General features: G+C 36.4%; 2 protein-coding genes across 2 annotated transcripts; both read left to right on the forward strand.

The window, feature by feature from the left end:
- The first annotated feature begins 832 nt into the window (after nucleotides 1–832).
- On the forward strand, nucleotides 833–9,210 carry LOC140148828 (uncharacterized). The gene is made up of 5 exons (XM_072170903.1): nucleotides 833–991; nucleotides 4,043–4,274; nucleotides 7,991–8,027; nucleotides 8,356–8,479; nucleotides 8,979–9,210. Exons 1-5 carry the CDS (start codon nucleotides 934–936, stop codon nucleotides 9,179–9,181), a joined length of 654 nt encoding a protein of 217 aa, XP_072027004.1. The 5' UTR covers nucleotides 833–933; the 3' UTR covers nucleotides 9,182–9,210.
- Nucleotides 9,211–12,606: 3,396 nt separating this feature from the next.
- Nucleotides 12,607–24,345, forward strand: LOC140148831 (uncharacterized). Its single transcript, XM_072170905.1, has 5 exons — nucleotides 12,607–13,087; nucleotides 15,667–15,901; nucleotides 18,611–18,650; nucleotides 19,439–19,559; nucleotides 23,119–24,345. The coding sequence occupies exons 1-5, from the start codon at nucleotides 12,994–12,996 to the stop codon at nucleotides 23,313–23,315; spliced, it is 687 nt and encodes a 228-aa protein (XP_072027006.1). The 5' UTR covers nucleotides 12,607–12,993; the 3' UTR covers nucleotides 23,316–24,345.
- Nucleotides 24,346–25,051: the final 706 nt, after the last annotated feature.

Consider the following 25,051-nt stretch of genomic DNA (forward strand, 5'->3'; position numbering starts at 1 on the left):
CCATGTTATTTATTTATTAAAACCCGTTCCCATTTTTTTCTAAATCTGTTATTTGTTACATTTCCCTTTTAGCTTCATTTTTTATTTGCTGCTTGTGATTTCCCGTTTCAATGTTTTTTTATTTAATTCTGTTATCATTATTATAGCTTCTTTTTTTTCTCTTACATTTCCTGATTAGTTTCTTTCCTTCTTTGTTTCGTTCCCGTTTTATTTAGTTAATTTAACCCGTTGGCCTAATTACTCGTACCTCTTTTGTCATTTTAATTTAATTTTTCTTTATAGTATAGGTCTACCGCTTCATTTTGTTTATACAACACACATTTTTATTTATTTTTCCTTCTTTCGGTATTATCATGTCCACTGGTCTCAGAGCGTGTATGCGGACGTGTTCATCTTTATCATAATCCCGAGAGAGCTAGGGTTGATCTACTGTCTCCATGCTGTCATTAATCATATAATTTTTGTTTATAGGTGAACTGCATATTATTTGTAGGCCTATACTATTTGAGGCCTTTCTTTCTTTCTTTCTTTCTTTCAAATTTCTTTCTTTCTTTCTGTCTGTCTGTCTGTCTGTCTGTCTGTCTGTCTGTCTTTCTTTCTTTCTTTCTTTCTTTCTTTCTTTCTTTCTTTCTTTCCCTCTTTCTTTCTCATCCTCTTTCTTATTTCATCTTGCTTCCTTATTGAGGTATGTCATTTTCTTTGACATCAGCCAATCATTCAAACTTACGTCTGCAATGCTAGCCTAAATTAGCTAGCATTGTTACATAATCGATATTCCGTCATCAACTTAGCGGAACTAAATCTTCTACACCACGCATAATCAACCCAAGCCAAGGGCAGAAGGGTGGAAGATCAGCCTGGTATCAGAAATATCATCATTGCTCTTTGAGGAACTTGAAGTGGTGTATCATAATTTGTTTCATCTCTGACAACATGGATATTAATTTAAGACAGACGTTTTGTTTATGCTGGGCACTTTTTCTAATTACAGGTGAGTTCTGATATAAAGTGAATCGATCAAAACTTGTTTGCAACATTTGCAACAATAACAAACTAATTGTGTGATTTTATCTTACTCTACTTTTTCACGCGGAAGTAGCATCTTTCCTTATCATTCTTCGCATTGTGAAGGCTTTGTCAAATCGTATAGACCATAGATCTGACTAGTTGACATTAGTTTGATTTTTTAAAGCTTATAACATTTGCTATATGTTTGTCCATCGTCCAAAACTAACTTGTATTGTCTTATAGTTGACTTATCATGAGCGAACTTCAGTGGCACTTTTGCAGACCTGGAATTAAAATTAAAACTTGGGTTTAGAAATGTGTTGGTGTCCCGGGGGGGCCACTATAGTGTCAAGAGGGGGTATCAGGCGCGTCCGAGGACTCTCAAAAAGCACCCTAAACAAGTATTTCCGAGACTGAAATTTTCCCCCCTAAACAAGTATAAGTTACACGATTTGCTACCCTAAACAAGTAGTTGTCTTTTCCCCAACCCTAAACAAGTAATTGATGCAATTATTACCCCTAAACAAGTAAACACACAGAACCCAGGCGGCGAGTGGCATGATAGGGCTGGCAATTTGTGGCAAGCCGTCTGAATTTTGAGCCATACAAGTTTACATGGTGCTAAAGCTTACCTCAAAGTACATGCAGTATGTCCAATATTTTCAAGATTTTTGGGCCAATAATTTCCCCTTTTTGGATCACAGGTCCAACCCTTTTTATTGAAATATTGTAGAATTTATTCTTTGGGATTGGGATGTACCCATTTCTCCACATATCCAAGAGAATTTTGAACTGCAAGTCCAACGCAAATTACGACCATGGCGATTGCAAACCACACATATTGAAGTTGGAAGAAGACGGCAAACACGGCCAGTTTAGCTTGGTTTATTTCCTAATTTCGTCTCGACTAAACTACCCTAAGTACGTAAGAGCTCCAAAAACATACCCTTTTACACCAATTTTACATGAATTTGATACCCTATTCACGTTACGCACGTAACGTACCCTAATCTGAAAAAATACCCTTTTTACGTGAATTTACGGACGCGCTGATACCCCCCCTTCACCATTACAGTGGCCCCCGGGTTGGTGTTTGTGCCTGGTTTAGTGTAAAGCTGAGACGAATATACCTAATTCGTCTCAGGTGTAAAGGTGGATGTTTTAAAACTTTATAGAGATCTGCTAATCCTCTAAGTTAATGAGGTTATTTTCATATAGCCTACACTTGCTGCGTATATGGTTATGCTATTTGTTCGACTTTTTAACATTGTAGCCTCACTAATGACCAAAGTATTTTAAACGAATAATAAATGCAGGAGTGAATTTTCATGTAGATTCCTGTTTTCTGTTCGGAAATCTCGAGCAGAAAAGGAGTTTTTCCGGCGTGTTATACCTAAAATCATTTTTTAAACTCGTTTAGCTATAGGCCTACAAATGATATTGTATTAATCACTTTTCGAGGGTTCTCAAGTTCAACAACTATGTGGATATAAAATCAAAATAGAGGTCGTGTTTACAGTTATCCAAATGTTGACCACCCCTCTTCTTTTCAAAGTAATTAGTTTGTTGCGATGATGAAAAAAGGCCTAAACCATTGCTCTATTACTGTCTTCTCATCCGCTATACCAACTTTCATGGCGTAGTTGCAATAATTACCATTTTGAAGAAAAATAAGTTATTATTAAACAATGGATAAATAGTAACCAAACTGCCATGACTGCTAAATACTTAATTAGGTTACCGTCCAATCCAAGCACTTCCTTGTCCAAGCCTCAACAAAGCAGTAATTTTTACCTATAGCCAAAAACAAAAAAATGATGATTTTTTTTAAATATATATTTCATGGTAGCTCATGAATTTTTTTCACATTTTTTTCTTATTTAGATGAAATTATGCTCTCCCTCCCTGTTTTATCATGTTTATGCGTATATCGGAATTTAATTTTGTCTTCACTTCCTGGTTCTTCCTCCTTTACTGTTTCCTTGTATGTTTGAATATGTGTACACAATCATGACAATAGAGTTATGTGTGTCATTCACATACTTGTGTCAGATTGGCCAGAACAAATCCTCTAACTTCATTCACAAACAATAGTTTATTGGACAATAGGTAAAGATACTCAGAGGTCACTTAGAGATACATTGAATCAAAAGTTTTAGAATGGAGGATCCTCCTGTCAAATATGACGTCACTCACTAAAGTTGAAGATCATGAAAGTGTGACGTTTGTCATGCCATATATGGATATGTCCTTAATTATAGGTCATATGGATTGTGGATTGTGACGTTTAATTTAAAGAGATGACCATGCATTTAAATTTTGAAGAGATGACCCGGGCTTATTGTCCAAAAAAATATTGTTAGCATTATTTAAAAGGAATGTTTATACTAACCCTTCGCCAACAAAAATTGCATACTAGTATTATTAAGTAATTTTATCTTTTTTCTTCGTAGTTTTGCTCCTTTTTCCTACACTCTAAATTCGTACTATTCATTTTTGAATAGAGTCCCTATACTCATCAAATTTGATAAGTTGGGCCATGTTTTGACATGAATCTATTCACTCGATAATAATTGACAAATCAATCTTTTATTCGAATAGTTTCTTTTTATTCATATGCGAATCATTTTGAAGAGAAATCTGTTATTTCACCACCTGATTAATTTCCCTCGTCAAATTTGACAGTTTCAAAATGAGTAGATCATTTTAAGAGTGTGCCCCTGTTATGTTCTTGTTTCTTGTTTGTTGCTCATGTTCGTTATACCTTATTTCTCCTTCTTTTTGCTTTTGTTGGTATTATTTGACTTTGACTTTTTAGAGGGGGTGCAAGCAAGGGGGGAGCTGGAGGCAAATTCACAGGGCAAGCTTTGACGAAAATGGTCAAAAATGGGCTTAAAATTACAAAAAAGGTCTCCCATGGGGAGATACTTCTCAGGGGCTGCCCTCCCTTGTCTCGCCACTGATCATACACCTGATACCGTTTTTTAACCCGATTATATTAACGCATCCGTCTATCTCACGATTCTTTACACAGTATGCCACAGCCAGTGTCCAAACCCAGCCACTTTTGAAGTCGTACCAGAAGACGAATATGACCGTGATTTTAGGAGTGTAACCCCCGGTGGTCGACCAGTAGGATTTGAATTTAAAATTTTATATTACGAGGCAGATGGACAGCCTAACCCGTGCTATGAGATCCCAAACACAGGTGACAGAAGAGTTGAAATTATGGCTGAACCAGACGGTGGAGCTAGTTCACAATTATGGTAAGATAAATAATATAATAATATTGTAATTTTCAAAATGAGTAGATCATTTTTAAGAGTGTGCCCCTGTTATGTTCTTGTTTCTTGTTTGTTGCTCATGTTCGTTATACCTTATTTCTCCTTCTTTTTGCTTTTGTTGGTATTATTTGTCGTGTGCACAAAATAGACAGAGGGTTTTATGAAATTCAAATCAGTAAAAAGTGCTGCAAAAATTTATAATTTTCGTATTAACCTATTTTTATAATGACTTGACCAATGTGCAATTTGAAGAATAAATCCTGACCTAAAAAAGACGTATTTGGGTTACTCCATATGAAATCAAGGAGTCGCCCCACCTGACCCCAGAGGATGATTTAAGGAAGCCCCATCATGCACTGTAAAAGTGTTATCACCAGAGTCTCAACTGCCACTTTACTTTTCAAATCCCATTGAACTCAGTGCAAAGATGTTGTTTTAGAATTGCCCGTGTGTCATTATTACTTGGTCGATTTCAGATCTAAAGTGATGTATGCATGAAGGATAATTCACAGCTTCTGTAGATAACATAAAATGTGAAATCGACCAACCTTTAGAAGGTGGTTTTATTGTAAATATATCTGTCCAAATTCAAATTTAACCATGCACGTGTGTATGCAGTGGGCGGGCAGTGGAGTCATGTTCACTCACACAGCTGTGCTAACCGCAAGACTTGCTGGGAAGTGCTTAAATCATCCTCTGACCTGACCCCTTCAGATTTGCTTTATATTTTAGTCATAGGGTAGCTGCAGGTAATATGGGACAGCAGGTAATATGGGACACCTGTTTTCATTTTAACAAAAAGTAGCTTAGAGAAGGTAAACACTTTAAGTTGATTTGTTAAGTGTTTAGAGACATCAATTGTGCTTCTAGAAATGCAGTTTTGGAGTCTGTGTATCAAACTCTTGGAAATCAATGCCAAAAAGAGTGAAATTGCCCAAAAATTATGTCGTTTTTTGGCCTGATATAAAATCAATGACGTCACATTTTATGATTGTGTATCCAAAAACTCTGGTACTGAGGGGCATTTGTCATTTTTATGATCTTTAGGTGATGGGTTAAGCTTATCAGCAGGTAAAATTCCACTGACAAGTGGCACTTTCCTTTATAAATGATTATTTTCTCTGATTTTCAACTGAATGGGTGCAGGTAATATGGGACACATAGGAAATTGTGTGCATTGTCAATGCGAAAAGCAAAACTATTTAGAAAATTGAATTTTCTTGTAGAAATTTGCATTTAACATTCAAAATCATGTAACAAAAATGTTTTTAGAACAAAAGAGTGATTTTCTGAACTTTTTGATTTTCACCATAGAGATAACACAGTGTCCCATATTACCTGCACATGCAGGTAATATGGGACACTTGACGATGACGTCATTTTGACGTCATAGCGTCCAAATAAACATAAAAACAAGGTAACATTGCCCGTTATATTAATCTTAAAGGACAGGTTGTTCATCATAACAATCTCTTGTGGGCATATCTTCTTTAGTTTTTATGCAAATAAGCTACACGTCCTTAATGGTCCCATATTACCTGCAGGTACCCTATATTGTACCTGTAAAAATATTAAAAACCGGCAAATTTGAGGTTTGTAGCTCTTACGGATTTTCGGTGGCAGCCATTTAAAGTTGGAGTAGGGGGGTCTAAATTTGGACCCAAAAGTTGGCCTTTAAATAAATTTCATCTTTGGGAGTCTGTGCCTTCTTCATAAAAAGAAAGAGAGGTCTGAAACTGTGTATACACACTAACTACATGCCCAATTTGTCAAAAAATAAAAATAAAAAAATCTGTAATTATGCGTTGTGTCACGGGGTCATTAAATATGCAAGAAAAATGTAATGTTTTGTAAACTGGCAAGTTTAGCCCCCTAAATTCAAATTTTTGTCAGATTAATAATTTTTTGTTATCACTGATGCTATATATAGGATAAATACAATGCATATCCAAAAAATTGAGGTCACAACTCATTTACATTTCGAACAGCGCCCTCACGAAGATGACATTTATTGTAAATTCAACATTTTCAGGGGCCCAAAGTCGATGTGGTCCACCTTCAAAATTTATAAAACATCACTTTTATATAACTACTAGTCTTAAATTACACCTTTGCTAAGTCCCAGTAATTGTATAGGTTGACTTCATATAAAACAACAAGCCCAAAGTTGACCATTTTCTTATGATTGCATGTAGTGCAAATGTGCGTTCGGAAGGCTTGAAAGTCAAATTGGCCCCAATATTGAAAATAAAATGGAAATAAAAGTAATAGGGCCAATAACTACGCATCTAGTCATTTATTTTCAATATTGTGGCCATTTTGACTTTTAAACCTTCCGAATTCGGCACATTTGCAGTACATGCAATCCGTAAATGGTCAACTTTGGGCTTGTCGTTTTATATGAAGTCAATCTATAAAATTACTGGGATTGAGGAAAGTTGTAATTTAAGACTAGTAGTCATATAAAAGTGATGTTTTATAAATTTTGTAGGTTGACCACATCGACTTTGGGCCCCCTGAAAATGGTGAATTTGCATTAATTTTCATCTACACCAACTTTAAATGGCTACCGTAGAAAATCTGTATATATTGAAAATGAAATGGAAATAAAAGTAAATAGGACCAATAACTACTCATCTAATCATTTATTTTTAATATTGTGGCCAATTTGACTTTCAAGCCTTCCGAATTGCACATTTGCACTACATGCAATCATAAGAAAATGGTCAACTTTGGGCTTGTCATTTTATATGAAGTCAACCTATACAATTACTGGGACTTACCAAAGTTGTAATTTAAGACTAGTAGTTATAAAAAGTGATGTTTTGTAAATTTTGAAGGTGGACCACATCGACTTTGGGCCCCTGAAAATGTTGAATTTGCAATAAATTTCATCTTCGTGAGGGCGCTGTTCAAATGTAAATGAGTTGTGACCTCAATTTTTGGATATGCATTGTATTTATCCTATATATAGCATAAAAAATAACAAAAAATAATTAATCTGACAAAAGTGTGAATTTAGGGGCTAAACTTGCCAGTTTACAAAATATTACATTTTTCTTGCATATTTAATGACCCCGTGACACAACGCAGCAATTACAGAATTTTTTTATTTTATATTTTTGACAAATTGGGCATGCAGTTAGTGTGTATACAAAGTTTCAGACCTCTCTTTCTTTTTATAAAGAAGGCACAGACTCCCAAAGATGTAATTTATTTAAAGGGCAACTTTTGGGTCCAAAGTTAGACCCCCTACTCCAACTTTAAATGGCTGCCACAGAAAATCCATAAGAGCTACAGACCTCAAATTTGCAGGTTTTAATATTTTTACAGGTAGGCCTACAACATATGACCACAATATAAAGCAAATCTGAAGGGGTCAGGTGGGACGCCTCCTTGATTTCATATGGAATGACCCATTTTGCATTTTGGTTTTCGTGCCACCTACCTTCCACCTTTTTGGGTCTTAACGCCTATGTTGTAATTTTTGTGAAATATGAAAAGAAACAAAGTAAAGTAATCAAGGGATTTCCAAAAGAAACTAAAAAAGAAATAACTATGATAATCTGCTATCTAATGAAGATGACTATTCGCGCTTGTGCAATAATTTAACAAATATGCTGTCTTCTGCACATTTTTATTATTTATTTTATTTTTGTAAGAAAATAATATACTTTTGTTTTTGCTTTCACTTACAGCGTGAGAGATCAACTTGGTCGCGAACTCTGTGATACCGTAAGTCTATTGAGTGATTAATTATTTACTTTGATTTAGTTACACTGTTGTAATTTAGTTACATTGATGTAAGTTTATTGATTATTAAATTATTTACTTTCAATAAATAAATTAGTTTATTTATTTATTTATTTATTTACCGGTATTTATTTATTTCAAAGTCAGCGGTTGGTTGCATGCAGTTAACGCTTCACCATGTTAATTCATGGCTATTATAGTAATGCGCGTAATTTACTGCTATCTACTGAAGATAGCAGTGCACTCTAAATTACAGAAATGACATTTCAATTAAAAGCTATTGAAATATTTCAATGTTTCTTTTCTATAGAGAATTTACGATTGTAGACAAGCAAATGCCGATTCATTGAACTTGGAATTTTTTTGTGATGCGGCAAGCTGTGATGAAAGTGACGTCAGAATGTGGGTGCGATTTGCTGTCAGCCCTCCCGCTGGTATGTATATATTTTGGTTGCATTTTAATAGTTTTTATTGGTAAAGCTAGATTAAGAGTGAAAGTGTTTGTTAATTTGTTAAAACGGTTGCTCCGTGAAGAGACACGCTTGGGTCCTCATGGGAATTCCGGACTTTTTGTCCAGTCGTGATTTTTGGAAATCCAAAGGCGATAAAATCCAGCAGAAAAATAGTTCAAAATCAGAAATCCTCAATTTGATAGCTCATTTTGGCAATTTCTGTGATTTTTCATTAGTTTAATTACATTTCTAAGCTTTTTCAAGTATATAACGTTGCATTGGCGATGGCAATCGTTTTCAAAAAGCAAACTTGGAAATCCAGCTATTTTTTTAGTGGAAAGTTACCGGTACTCTTCCATAGGGGTGTGCACTTATTTTCTGGAATAGCCCATTGATTGATTGATTGAGCAAGTGAATTGGCTGGTGGAGTAACTTTGACTTTGAAACTGATTGTTTGCATGGTTGATTGATTTGTCTACAGATGAGCTTGATCCAGAATTATGGTGTGATTCACGAGACACTGGCGAGTACCCTAGTTCTCTTGCGGCACCGTTACCACCAGGCGTATCACTAAAACCCGCTCCTCCGGCAGAAGATCCTACAGATGGAGTAGGCAGACTTATTGGAACACCTGTCCTGATGGTCGTCATGCTTTTTGCTGTTGTATTATTGCGAGTGTTATGAGAAAAATTATAGTTTGGGTGAAAATGACCAATAATCGTCGATTTTGACTAAATTCCTGAACACAGGCATGAAAATTTTCCCGGGAATTTTCCTGCTCTTGCAGGATTTCCTGCTTTTTTGTGGTCCAAATTTCCGCACTTTCTTTAATTTCAGCCCATTTTTGGCCTTTCTAGCCTCATTTCACGCGCTTTTTCAGGCTTTTCCAAACTTTTCAGGTTTTTTCATGGATGATCGTTATCATGCCTGTGCAGAACATATGTGACTCCTCGCCACAACTGAGCCCGGATGTCGCCAGTGCCACTATTGAGATATGCTCCATCGAACTTAACAATAAACAATAGGAAAGAAAGGATTTATTGACTGTTTTATTGATTTTTCACTACTTAAATGTCAAGTAATATAGACATGATATACATCATTTTAAAGCTAATTTCAAGCAGAATATTTTGGTTGAATATCTCAAAAATGATGATTGGCGACATCCGGGCTCAGTTGTGGCGAGGAGTCACATATAAGATCTCACATGAATTTTTACATTTCGGGTCATATCTAACTCAATTAACATGATTAAATTAACATGGTTGTTGGTCAAAATCGATTAGTAAATCGTGTGAGACCTTATTTATAAATGAAAATTAGGATTATACATTGATTTATAAATGAAAATTAGGATTATACATAGTCAGTTGACTAGGTTCTGATATATGTAATAACAACGGATTCTCACCATTTAACACGTTTAATATGGAAAATACAGTTAGTAAAATTGTGTTGTTAGAATCTGTGCGGGTCTGAAATCATGACATGTACAAACTTTTCTACATTTGTTGCTTTGTAAAACAATTTGGACTATTTGCCAAAAGGAAGATTCAGCGGTACTCATAACAATTATTTCTTATTTTTGAATGTTTTTTCTCTCTCTTTTTGAACAGTGTTGTAGAAACGTGCAAATATTTATACATGGGATATTAGTTTAATATGGTTCATATGGTTTTGGAGTTTGCCATGGTACAATAACAAAGCATGGACCCCAGACAAAGTTTTCTACCCTAAACATACTACATGTATACCCTATCCAGCAAACACTAAATATTTTCGAAACATTTTCAAAATTTGCCAGAAATGTTGGGTTTATCATACAGTAAAACATTTTAAGGGAGATATCCAAAACATTTTCAACTGTTTCAAACGTGTGCAACCAATTTGGTTGAAACGACGTTTCTTTCATGTTTGCAAAAGTGTTTTACAGTGAGGGGCTGTGCAATAATTATGAGCCGGGGGGGGGGGGGAATTTTTTTTTGCCGCAGCCGAAGGGGGGGGGCAATCAATTTCTGGCAAGCTGAGTGGGGGGGGCAAGTGAGTTTTGGCACACATTCATGGGGTGCCTTTTAAATAAGATGCTCTGAACAGGCGTAGGAAAACAGTACGGAAATGTACATTGTCCTGCTCGCAATCGTAGGCCTACTATCTAGACAGTGGCGTAGCTAAGGGCGCGCAGGGCGACAAGTGCCCCCCCCCACAAAAATGTTCAGGGACAAAATGGGGACGGTAAAGAGCAAAATGTCCTTAAAATGACCAAGAATGGGACAAAAAATGACAAATGGGAACGAAAATCTGGCTTTCCCCCCTTAATGTGGACGAAAATTTGGCTTTGCCCCCTCACACCAAAATCCTGGCACGCCACTGTAAGAAGCTATACTGTATCTAGACCATTTAAGGTTTGCAAATTGGGATCCCAAAAACATGCAACGGCGGGCCAGGGTGCAAATATTTTTGGCAGGCCGAGAGGGGAGCATTTATGGCACGCTGTGGTTTTTTTGTTTTGGGGGGGGGGGGGTCATACTTATTGCACAACCCTAACATTTTGCCAACATTTATAAATACGTTTTGGTATTGGTTCAAAATACAAAAATAAAATGTTTTTGAATGTTTTAATGATCTTTACATAACAGAACATCTTGATGATGACAGAACATAGTGTGATAAAAAATATCTTGTCACATTTTGAAAAACGTTTGAAACGCGTTTTAACGTATTACTATATATTTAATATAATTTAATTAATTAAAATGTAAAAATATTGTGTAGCTTTATATACCTTTATAAGCCTTTGTGTCAGAATTGTTATTTAGATAAAATATAATAATTGAAACTTGAACTTCAGTGCTTTTTTTTGTTTTGTTTGTTTTTTGTCAGCTTGGTGTCTTAAGGGCCCAGATAGCGACGTTTGCACAGTATTTTTGTGGGACCTGAGAGCATATCAGACCAAATTGCATTCTGAATACGAGGAATGTCCTTCTGACATTAAATAATTAGTTTGATTTTTTTTAAATTCGCAATATAATACAAATTTTATGACAAATTATTAAAAACTGATATTATTTACATTTAACAGTTCTCGAAGTAACCTTTGTAGCTGGGATGAAAAGCCGTCCATCATGTTGATAAATAAATGTTGACATTTATACAACGCCTTTCACATGTATCAAAAGCACTTAAAGGGGCATTTAAATGATCCACAGCCTCATCCCCGCTTTTCTCAAAAAAGTTGAGATTTTTATATCACTGGAAACCTCTGGCTACATAATGTTTATGTACAAAATATCTCTTGCAGATTAATTCGTTTAGCCAAGATATCGTGAAATTTAAATTTCGTTCTGGTGCACCAGAACGAAATTACAACGTATTGTCTATGGAGCAGTGTAATACACATAAGCATGCATAGCTCGCAAGCGCAATATCGGAATCAACTGAAATTTTGGGAATATGCTTTTTTTTTGGATATGTAGGCCTACTGACAAATGTCATAAAAAGAGGATGCTAGAATCACGAAATACTCCTTTAACATTTCCACTGTCGTCAGCTCCCCATTTCACCCCTGGGTACGTAGAGAGAGGCGAGTGAGGAAAAGCACTTTGCCGAAGTGCACAACACGATGGCACCAACGGGGCTCGGACTCGCAGCCCTCCGATGGATTGTGAGGCCCGTACTGCTGCGCCACCATCCCCCAAAGATAAACATCCCCCCCCAAAAAAAGACTAAAATATTGTAGGTGTTTTGATGCGAAATATATATCAATACGAAATGTCAAAATTTTCATATGATGGACTGCTTTTCCTCCCAGCTACATGTACATAAACTTAAACTTTTATCATTAGATTTCTAAAGTTTACTTTGAGGACTATAAAAATATATAAAAAATATCATTTTTTTAAATAATTTGTCATAAAATTTGTATTATATCGCGAATTTCAAAAAATCATTTGATATCAGAATTGAGGGACATTCCTCGTATTCAGAATGCAATTTGGTGTGTCGGATGGGCTCTCAGACCCCAGCAAAAAATACTATGTTATGTAAACCGACCCCTTAAAAACTACATTAATTAAACAATATTCCTCTGTTGTCCTTCAAATGTCATCCAATAAATCAGGTTTGAAAAAATTTACCAATTTCATTTCAAAATACTAGTATCGTACATGGCTTTAATTTTAAATTCTAATTTAAAATAATTTGTTTCGTGAAAATAAACTTGCATTAAAATTGCACGATAGTGAATCCCGAAGGTTGAATGAAATTCCTTCATCAACTACGTAACACGACATCCACGAAATTGTACCAATCGCGTTATTTTTAGATACGTATTTTCTGCACGGAAGATGGGTTCAACCTGTTGTGTAATGATGTTGGTTCAATGATTCAGTGTCGGAGGTATAGGTAACTGGTATACTGACTTGTTGTGAGCTGAATTGTCTTTTGTGTATAATTATTTTGCATTATCATTGTGTGCGCCGATCATCGTCAAGTTTGTAATGGTGAACATACAGCACATTATGATCATGTTTTCCGAGATGAAGTTTCATAGATTCATCTCAACGATAAGTTTCATCTCGATCTTTGTTTTGGGTGAGTATCAGAGAGTAGTAATCGCAGTCTCATGATATAGTCATAATCATGAATGTATAGGCCTACGGTACACCTACATGCTGGTGTACTGTCTTTCATACTGATCTGTTCTCATCTTCTCTGATATTTGTATGAAAACATGTTATTCAGATAGCCATCCTAGTACATGATCTAGACTGGACGTCGTAGGGTTGGGTGTATTCAAGACAATTACAAACAAGTTGTGAGACGACATGTTGATGGCATGCAAGAGCTTGTAAGGAAGGCCATTCAAAAAAAAGGAGGGGCCTTTTTTATTTTCTATTTTTTTTATCTTAAAATTGGTGTAAATGCCCATTTTAGTGTATACAATAAATGTCTGGAAAGGAGGCAGCCTTTTTAAAATTATTTTGTTGTTCTGAAAGGTAGGCCCTTCTTAGCTTCTAATGATCACAAAACTTTCCAAGTGTATCTTGTTTATTATTAGGCTAATGAAAGTTGATTCCCAGTTTCCCGTTACCTGACTCCGGTCAGAAAGAAATGCTAATCAAATATTTCATTATTTTCCATTATGTCATTATTTTACATTTTTCAAGTCTTTAAGAAAAAAGGATAGTTTTAATGTCATCTGTCATGTCCGAGACATATTTTAAACACTTTAACACCAACCCTGGCTGGCAAATTGTATCGTAACACGCTGATTGATAAACCCGAATATATATAGTCTTTACAAACGCTGGGTTAAACTACGTGGCAAAATGGCGATCATGATCGTACGGCGCATATACTGGAGACAAGCAATTCCAATACCCTGCGTCTAATTTTCTCCTACCACTGAAAATGGATAGAACATGAGAGGCAGCCAAGTTCGCGGGAACAAAATCAATGTGCAAGAATATTATTTCTATGTGGAGTGTCTCTTCATTCAAAGACAATGTGGTACTTTCATTTGTTAGGCTTGTCAACCTTATTGGCAAAACAACTGTTTGTGCAAGAAATTAAACAAATTCAATGTATAAAAGTTCTTCCAAAGATGTGCTTAATTAAAACTTGTTTTGAAGACTAAGTTGGTAATATTTGAGTGAAGCGTGGTCATTACTATACCTTATTATTTTATTTGGGCCTCAAAACATAGCATTCCGTAATTAACTTTGCACCAATAATGAAAGTTTGAAAATAATGAATAATGAAACAGTCACCTACCCAGTCATGAAAAACTATGTAACGGGAAACTGGGACTCAACTTTCATTAGCCTTAGCAAAGGCTATAGAAAGCATGTCAACTTCCTTTTGAAAAGATAACTGAATTTCAAAAAATAAAAATATAATCGCAGAAACCTCAAAAAACAAAATGAGAGGGGACATGATATATGTTTTTTTAATTTTTATTTGGCCTACTGATATATGATAAAGCAATTCAAGAACGAGATGGGCTGTCTGAAAAGAGGACATAGAACCTATATGTCAATATTTTATCTGCTTACAGCCTGTATCTAGAAGGGATATAAATCAATTCAAGAAAGAATTTTAGGTATGACTGGTACTAGTGTCAAATTGACATTTTCTTATTGTGATATTTATGAGTGAGTGGCCTAAATTCCTGATAGGCCTATAATGATTTTTGCTGTTGACAGATAAACTTGTGAATATTATCTTCTGAACAGGTCATGATTTGAACTATATGTAGTTGCTATTTAACTTGTACTGCCAAAAAACAACCTTGCAGCCTGTTGCCCCCCCCCCCCATTTACAAATTTGCAGGAACCCAATTTACAAAACTTAAATGGTCTATATTGTGAGCGTAGTGATAGCGAGCAGGATATTTGACATATTATATGCCTGAAATCTCTTGCCCCCATGTTTAACTTGCCAAAAATCTCTTTTTATCCCTCTTTTGCCCTGTCCAAAATTGATTGCTTTCCCTGTTTGCCCAAAAGTGAAATTTTAATGAAGGTCACTACACGTATGTATGAAGTGATGTGAGTGGTTCTAGGTTACCATTTATAGATAATGTGCACAGAAGCAGAAAGGTCAATGTTACAACAATCAGCAGGATATGTTCACAGTCAAAAGAATTTTACACAACAATGACTTTGCAGATTTTCAGAAAAAAAACATTACTATCATTATCATTCATTATTATAATTATTTTTTTAGCTTAGAATGCATGGTAAGGACATTTTTAATATCTTTTTATGCTATGGGAAAGCTGCTTTTCTTATTGCAATTTAGTATTCCTTTTATTTTTGTAATTTAACACAATTTTTGTCATTTTTTACCACTTTAATTATGTTCCTTACTCATAAACAGGAGCATAGGCAGGGGGCAGCCATTTATAGTGAGTGTAGCTTTAGGTTCTTTATGCTTTCTCGGTGAAAAAAGTCCAAAAATTTGGGGAAAGATAGAAAAAAAAGGTCCACTTTTTCAAAATCAGTCTTCCTAAAAAATCCTGGCTATCCCCCTGTTCATAAAGATGGCCATTGTGCATGCTCAATCTTTCTATTAGTTGGAAAGCTATGCCTAAATGTTAAAATGTATACCAGATCCGGGGACCAGATGCTGTCAATAATAAGATCATTTGCCCGGTTTTATTTTTTAAGGTTGTAACTGTGAATGCCCGAACACAATTCCAGTATGGGAGGCCATACCTGAAGACCAGTATGATAGAAATGCTACCTCGGTCAAGCCAGGAATGCGCCCTCTAGGGTTCTATTATACAATATTACCATATACTCCTGATGGCGATCCCAATCCATGTTTTACAGTTGAAGGAACTGCTGATAAAAGAGTTGAAATCATGGCAGAAACACATGGATTACTCAATTCTAAACTCTGGTAAGTCTCTTTTGAAAATGATTCACAAATACAGATCGTGTATTTGTCAGGAAATTGTATTCACCTTATTTCTTTAAAGTAGGGCTCAACCGATTATTGGATTATCGGCCCGATATTTTCGATATCAGTATCGGATCGGATATTGGTAAAAATTTTATTTTTTTAATGCATGGAAAACCAATGTGTCTATGATATGTGATATATCATGGAGAGGTAAACATTAGTTAATGGTTTGCATAATTATTAAGGATAACAAACTGTAATTGTTTCCTATTTTTTCCAATTTTTGTTTTCAAATTGACTGTGAATGATCCTAGCACTTCAGAATAGGTCCAGTGGTTCTCCAAAGTTGCCAAAAAACTTTGAATAAAAATAAATTAAAAACAATTTTTTTTACCGATATCATATCGGATCTTGGATGGAAAAGTGTTTGTTGTTGTTATGTTGTTGACCATGTGTTGCTCACAGCATGTTGTTTTCTAATGAGCTTAAATTCCAACAGACCCATTCATTGCATTATTTCCTTTTCAAAACAAAATTACCAAGGATGTCAAGGGTCAGTCAAACCCAGTTTTCCTATGTTTTTTTTATCTATAATGTTTTTGACCCTTGTCTGAAAACCATGCACTTAATCACCACACCTTTGTTAAAGTAAAAAAATATGTGAGTGTACACCAACACATTTCTCACCAAATTAGATCCTAAAATCTAAATGAAAATGGCATACTACACTTTGATCAGCTCGTTATCGGTGGGAATTGTTAGGCTTTTATGACTACGCTGAAAAGTAGACCCACATTTTAAGTGTCATAGTTGACCTGTCTGGTCTCTATTTTGCATGTTAAAGAAAACAGACAACATATTGGATTTGAATGAATAATTTTTGATGCTTCTGGCAAGATATCACAAGACAATTCTTGAAATAATATATAGATATTAATCTGTGACTAGGCGGTTACCCGTATTTGGCGGTTCTCGGCTGTCGCGATTACCTGGCTGATGGTGACTGTACTCACCAAGTTTTATGCCCATAGGACAGTTTTTACTAATTTGACCTTAGATGACCCCTTGTGACCTCAAAATGACCTTCCAAAATTTGACTGTAAATGTTGACTGTACCCACCACGTTTCATGCCCATACGACAGTTTTTAGTAATTTGACCTTGGATGACCCCAGATGAACCCAAAATGACTGTCCAAAAATTTGACTCTAAAAGTTGTCTGTACCCACCAAGTTTCATGCCCATATGACAGTTTTTACTAATTTGACCTCAGATGACCCCTGGATGACCTCGGGTGATCTTGGCCCACTAACCAAAGCAAACTTGTTCGGTCTGAGGTCCAGATGCACCCACCCACCAAGTTTGAGGAATGTGCGACCTCACCACACCTTTGTTAAAGTAAAAAAAATATGTGAGTGTACACCAACACATTTCTCACAAAATAAGATCCTAAAATCTAAATGAAAATGGCATACTACACTTTGATCAGCTCGTTATCGGTGGGAATTGTTAGGCTTTTATGACTACGCTGAAAAGTAGACCCACATTTTAAGTGTCATAGTTGACCTGTCTGGTCTCTATTTTGCATGTTAAAGAAAACAGACAACATATTTGATTTGAATGAATAATTTTTGATGCTTCTGGAAAGATGTCACAAGACAATTCTTGAAATAATATATAGATATTAATCTGTGATGTCATAAGGCCCGCAGATTACGAGCTGATCAAAGTATAATTAATTATCATAATACATAAGATCAAGCTGTAATGTGACCAATTGATAGTAGTGGCATCATAAAAAAATACATTTAAAAATATGAGGGGTGTTTTTTGGGGGTACAACAAATATTTTATTTTCCAAAGTTGAAATGTACAACAACAAATATTCTCCTGGGGAGGGAGGAATTCCTCATGCACCCTGGCATAACCACTGCCAAAGGAAGCTGTACAACCTGCCACGGCTGCCCACCATTGCCACAGCTGTTGTGCGAAACAGCCACCAATGACTATTTTACAACAATTAAAGGGCATGTCGATTGATTAGACAACAGCATACCATATTGAAAATCTAGGAATAATAATGAAAATGACAGCATTTTTGCGAAAGTAAGTAATTTATTAAAGTCGATATTCAGTCAAAACCACCTGTACGCGAGTGAGTTTCTTGAACCGAGGCAGATTTGCCCTTAAAACAATGGTGATGTCACTCTCACATGAACACAGCAGTAGCTGTAGGTACTACATGTAGGTAATAGAGAATGGACTTCCAACCCTATTAATGAACAGAAGCAGTGGCAGCGCCAGGAAATTTTTTTGGGGGGGGGGGCACTGAGGGGCAAAGTGAATTTTAGGGGGGGGATCAAGAAATTTTGCGCAAAATTGCCGCCAAAAGTGGCAATTTTCTTAATTTTGGGTTTTTACTGGGATGGAGGGAGGGGCAACAGGAGGGGAAAGAGTTCTGACTGGGAGAATTTGCCCCCTCAAGCCCTGCGTGGTCCCGCTACTGAACAGAAGTAAATGTGTTGTTTTCATTCAAGTTAGAAAAAATGGCTGAAACAAGTGTAAAGTTTGATCTTTCCCTAGAGATGTCCTTTTCAGAGGGCTCTGAAGATGGCACTCTCTAGAGTAACGATAGCTCAGCCCTCTGAAAACGTTTGCACTTATATTTAAAATTTATCGTTTTGTATAACTTTTTGTTTGTGTACAGTGTAAGAACTCAAGTACAAGATTTTGGATGTGATGATGGGGTAAGTTTCACATGTATTGCATTTTTGTTCCAAAACTATCACAATAGCTAGACTATACTGTAAGATTGCAATTTCCCAAGGCATCAAGTAGGTAATCACTGATCTTCTCCAGCATACCTCTGTGGCTCAATTCGCTGACGTAGTGCATATTAGTATCCATTAGTTACTGGTTCAAGCCTAGGCTCATACACCTATTCGGAAATAGGATATGCCATAGGCTTTATGTTGTGATCATTTCAAACAGTGGTTCAAAACAAAGAAAGCATGGGCCAGTTGACCTACATTTGTAGTAATGGTCATATTCTAACATGCATTATATACATCATCTAAAGAATCTCGCCATCTGATAGGTTAAAAGCGCGGGCATAATTTTTGTTCCCAGCGTAAAATTATATTACGCACACATACGTTAATGTTTTTGCACGGTATAATTACGCGGAAATCGCAGGTAGTAATCTGTGTCTTTCGCATTGAAACTATTCATTTTTCTTCCCAAAATCGATGCTTTTAGCCAAACAGATGACAAGAATCTTAAGATTTGGTATATAAAACAAATATTGACTGCTTTTTATTTGGGGCATGGTTAAAATTGTAGGCCCACAGTGATCTCAAACCATGACTGCCCCTCGGTTACGCCTTGGGCCTATAATTTTAACCATGCCCCTCATAGCAGTCAATATTTGTAGTATATCTTCCTTGAATAGACCTATCCCTTTATTTTGTTTATAAATAAACACTGATGTCACCTCATATTAAATAAGCTGTAATAATTATTTTCTTTTGAACAGAGACTATATAACTGCGAACAAGCTAATGCTAATACCCTAACAATAGAATTTTATTGTGATACCAATGGGTGTGACCAGAGTCCCATAGCTATCTGGGTGAGATTTGTGGTATCATTTGATGGTAAGTGGATCTTTAGCCTGAAATGTTTCCCAGGCAGTGGCGACTGTTTCGGGCGGGGGGGGATTGAGGGGAAAAGGGAATTTCAGGAGAGGGGGAAATCAACAAATTTGGGCAAAATTACCACAAAAAAGGTGAAATTTTCATAATTTTGGGTTTTACTGGGGAAACAGATTTGACTGGGGCATTTGCCCCTCATGCCCCCCCCGTGGCACCGCCACTGTTCCCAGGGGTGGGTATCATCCATGAACAAAAAACATTATATGTGATGCAAAAAAGTGTAAGTTTAAAGATCAAACACTGGAGTACACAATGAATATGGTGTATTAAAACAAGGATATTTGAGACAAGGCGGTTCTCGAACCACGAGTCTCGCCTGCTTTTGTGACCGCCTGCTTTAGCGATAACTGTTGGTAGAGAGGTAAATGAATTTGGCGGTTATTGGCTGGGCACGATTATCTGGCCGATGGTAACTGTACCCACCAAGTTTCATGCCCATGCAACAGTTTTTACTAATATGACCTCAGATGACCCCTGGTGGCCCTGAAATGACCTTCTAAAATTTTGGCTCTAAATGTTGACTGTACCCCTTGTGCTAAGTTTCATGCCCATACAACAGTTTTTACCAATTTGACCTCAGATGACCCCTGGTGGCCTCGAAATGACCTTCCAAAAATTTGGCTTTAAATGTTGACTGTACCCATCAAGTTTCATGCCCATACGAGTTTTTACTAATTTGTCCTCAGATGACCCCTGGTGACTCCGAAATTACCTTCCAAATATTTGGCTTTAAATGTTGACTGTACCCACCAAGTTTCATGCCCATCGACAGTTTTACTAATTTGACCTCAGATGACCCTGGTAACCTCAAAATGACCTTCCAAAATTTGGCTTTAAATGTTGACTGTACCCACCAAGTTTCATGTCCATCCAACAGTTTTTACTAATTTGACCTCAGATGACCCTGAAATGACCTTCCAAAAATTTGGCTTGAAATGTTGACTGTACCCACCAAGTTTCATGTCCATACAACAGTTTTTACTAATTTGACCTCAGATGACCCCTGGTGACCCCAAAATGACCTTCCAAAAATTGGGCTTTAAATGATGACTGTACCCACCAAGTTTCATGCCCATACGACAGTTTTACTAATTTGACCTCAGATGACCCTGGTGACCCCAAAATGAACTTCCAAAAATTTTCTTGAAATGTTGACTGTACCCATCAAGTTTCATGCCCATACGAGTTTTTAATAACTTGACCTCAGATGACCCCTGAGTGACCTCGGATGACCCCATAATGACCTTCCAAAAATTTGGCAAAACCAAAGAACTATTTCATCAAAGTAATAAATCAAAACAGAAAGATGCTTCCTTTACGAGTTATCACTCATTGAAAGTGCTACTTTGCTATACTTTACATGGAAAGCGACTATCTGAAAGTCGTCATATTTCCTTAATTACATGACCGATCAAGCTGTTATTGGGATATGTGATGCACAGTTGAAAATTAATGATTAAAAGATTTGGTAACCTCAGTTGACCTTTGACCTTGTATGTGACCTTTGACCTCACGAAATTGGATAAAGTATGTTGCGCTGAAAAATCAAATTTGGCAATACCAAAGAACTATTTCATCAAATAAATCAAAACAGAAAGATGCTTCCTTTACGAGTTATCACTCATTGAAAGTGCTACTTTGCTATACTTTACAAAGAAAGCGACTATCTTAAAGTCGTCATATTTCCTTAATTACATGACTGATCAAGCTGTTATTGGGATATGTAATGCACAGTTGAAAATTAATTATTAAAAGATTTGGTGACCTCAGTTGACCTTTGACCTTGTATGTGACCTTTGACCTCATGAAAATCTAATCAGGTCGAGTACCTCTGGCCACGCAACTCCCCACCAAGTTACGTCACTGTACCCCATACGGATCTCCAGATAATCTGTTCACAAGGTATTTTGCTTATTACGCATATATTATGCAAATTAGGTACTTAATTACCATATTTTACGCTCAAAATCTAATCAGGTCGAGAACCTCTGGCCCCGCTTCTCCTCACCAAGTTACGTCCACTGTACCCCATACGGATCTCCAGATAAGCTGTTCACAAGGGTTTTTTGCTTGATACGCATCAAATACGCATAAATTATGCAAATTAGGTACTTAATTAGCATATTTTGCGCTGAAAAATTAATCAGGTCGAGTACATCTGGCCACGCTACTCCCCACCAAGTTACGTCACTGTACTCCATACGGATCTCCAGATAAACTGTTCACAAGGTTTTTTGCTTGATACGCATCAAATACGCATAAATTATGCAAATTAGGTACTTAATTAGCATATTTTGCGCTGAAAATCTAATCAGGTCGAGAACATCTGGCCACGCTTACTCCCCACCAAGTTACGTCACTGTACCCCATACGGATCTCCAGATAATCTGTTCACAAGGTATTTTGCTTATTACGCATAAATTATGCAAATTAGGTACTTAATTACCATATTTTGCGCTCAAAATCTAATCAGGTTGACACCCTTTGGTCATGCTACCCCTATAAAGTTTCATCATCATAGCACTTACGGTTCTCAAGATAACGCGTTCACAAGCTTTTCCCAAACACACACACACCCCCCCCCCCCCCCACACACACGGACACACACACACCATAGTGATTACTAAGTCTCTCCCTGAACATTCAGGCGAGACAAAAAGGGGGTATTTCTTGCCCAATAAATCATATGAATTAAGGGTCCTTTGAGAAAAAAATGTTGTATGAAATCAGGCCAACTTTCAGACCATGTTTGTATTTAGTTGTATTTGTGTCTCAAATCTCTGGTATATTCTGGGTTTAGGGTTGGGAAAATTGATAATTTACTAGTACTTGCTTAGGGACAGATGGATTAAGTAAGTACTCATTTTTTACCTTGTTTTGCTACTCGTATTGCCAGGATAACAAAGCAATCCGCCATTATTCATGAGTTCATGAGAGCTTTAAAACAAGGTGGTTTGTACAATACAAGATACTTCTTTGAGTGACTTATTGAAACTATTTTGCATTGTCCATTTCCTGTTTTGTCATAATTTTGTTTTAGAAATGGAGTTTGAAAAGGAAGGGGGGGTTGTCACACTCAGACACAAGTGAAACCTCTTTTCCAATTACATCCTGAAATGCACCTTAAATTAGGGATTCAATCATGTTTCACCATTGTTTATCACCGATTAACAATGATGCATCCTCGTCGTCTGAGTGGTTTACTTCGCGAGGGTAGCTTTAGCTGCCCGAGCGAAGTAAACCACTGATGCAGACGCGCCGGACGCTCATGCGTAACAGCGTAACCTTGCGTTCGCGTATATGCTACTGGACTGTAGATTCATCACCGATTAACAACGCTTGGCTCCTGTACAAAGGTATAGGAAGAGTTGTTGAATGGCATATCACACACATTCAATTTTGAAAACAAAAGTGGGACCTCTGTTCTTTAAGATGAAACAGTTGGCATCTATTACAGTACTTTTTGTCTTTTAGTTCATATATCCTTTTTTTATCATTTCAGAATATGATGACGACCCAGAGATGTTTTGTATGGAACGTGACACAGGGGAATACCCAAGCAGTCTTATAAAGCTACCAACGGAACCACCACCTAACCCTATTATACCAACCACTGCTTCAGGGAATACATTGACAACATCAGTAACATTACTATTAGCAACATGTTTCATTTCAATTCTCTTCAAATTTGAAGTTTAGGTAATTTTAAATGTGAAAATATACTGTCTCAACCATTCAGGGAGTATTTTCTGGCTTTCAATGTTACCTGTAGAGTTAGTGTTCCTTGTACATTTAAAATTTCTGCCCATATTAGTATCATTTCAAATTTTAGTTCATAAGTTCAGAACAACCAAATATTATTGACTTCTTTGTTCTGTTTGTTTTTCAATTTTGGTTCCATCAGTTGATAAGCTTTATCCCTGTATCAAAATCGAATGTTCAAACATTTAATAACAAATTGAAACAGTGCCCCAAATATTTGGGCTTACACCATTCCACATTGTTGAAAGAAAGTACTTACTGCCATAAAATGTAAGACTTGGAGGCACATTGGGAAGTTAATAGTTAAGTCTTTCAATGTTTATTGGCAATTAATGACCACAAGAATTGTATACGCATGAGTTGTATAGTGTTTCCACTTTTGAATTGTATATCAATGGTTTTTCTGTGGGATGCAATTTATGCAACTAATTCCAGTAAGCAATAATCTGTTTTTTGATCATCTGTAAAACTATTATAAATTAGTTTTTATATCAGGAATATTTTCAGGGAAAACTTGTAGCTCAGTAAAAATTGAGATGTGAATGCAAAAGGAATATGTTGTTGCCACTAAAGTCGGAATAATGAGTGTGTGCAATTATAAAGTATCAAATTTTGATGAAAGGAGTAAACGGAAGTTCAAATGATAAGTACAAACTCCCATCCCCTTTCCTTCTACATTTCTATGTGTCAAAATGGCTTCCATCAACATTGAATTGGGGAGGGTGGCAATATACGTTTAGGGGCTGTGCAATAATTATGAGCCAGGAAGGAGTAAAAAAAACGGCATGCCAAAAATTGCTTGCCCCTCCCCTTTTTCCTCCTGTCCTGTCCTTACTCCTTTGCATTTTTAAATGTTTCCAATCCTTTTTAGAGCATTTTATTTAAAAGGTGTCCCATAAATGTGTGCCAAAAACTGTTTACCCTACCCTTCTTGACCTTCTAAAACCCGCTTGTCTCCCACCCTGCCTCCCCCTATTCAGCTTGCCACAAAATTGTTTCCCGCTCATTTTACCCACCCCGGCTCACAATGATTGCACAGCCCCTTATGTTGTGCTAACACTATTTTTCTTGTGTTTATGCACAAGGCTAGTTGTGAATATGTTGACAAAAGACTTATTTCAAGCCAATCCGGCTTGACATGTGGAGGGGACAATCAGCCTGAATTGTCACCCCCCCCCCCCCCCCCGGATTAATGTCTGTCGCCCATGATTTCAAGCATCTCAGTTACATATATGGCTGCCAGTGCAGTGAGATGTAGGAATGTGTCAAATCAGATTTGTGTACTTAGTATATGTTTTGGATAATGATGTTTGGTATTTGTCATTTGTACTTATTTACTGTATGACCAAATAACCTCAATGCCAGTACATTTCTACTATTTTTTTAATAATAATTTATGTAAATGATCTATTTTTGTATATATATAAATAAACTACAAATTTTGGAATTGGATGACATTTAAAATGATTGCCACATGGGTCAGTCCCCAAGGTCATAACCCGAGGAGCACAGGGAGGCAAAAGTCTCAATGACCTTTTTTCCTCTACAGAATTTGAAGGATGATTATACACATGGTTCTTCCTTTATGTAATATTTACATAGAATTAGCCTAATGACTTCAATATGGAATTATTAACATACAGCACTAGCTTTATTCCATATTCTCTCAATGA

The sequence above is a fragment of the Amphiura filiformis genome, chromosome 3 (genome assembly GCF_039555335.1).
Source record: "Amphiura filiformis chromosome 3, Afil_fr2py, whole genome shotgun sequence".
NCBI classification, from domain to species: domain Eukaryota; kingdom Metazoa; phylum Echinodermata; class Ophiuroidea; order Amphilepidida; family Amphiuridae; genus Amphiura; species Amphiura filiformis.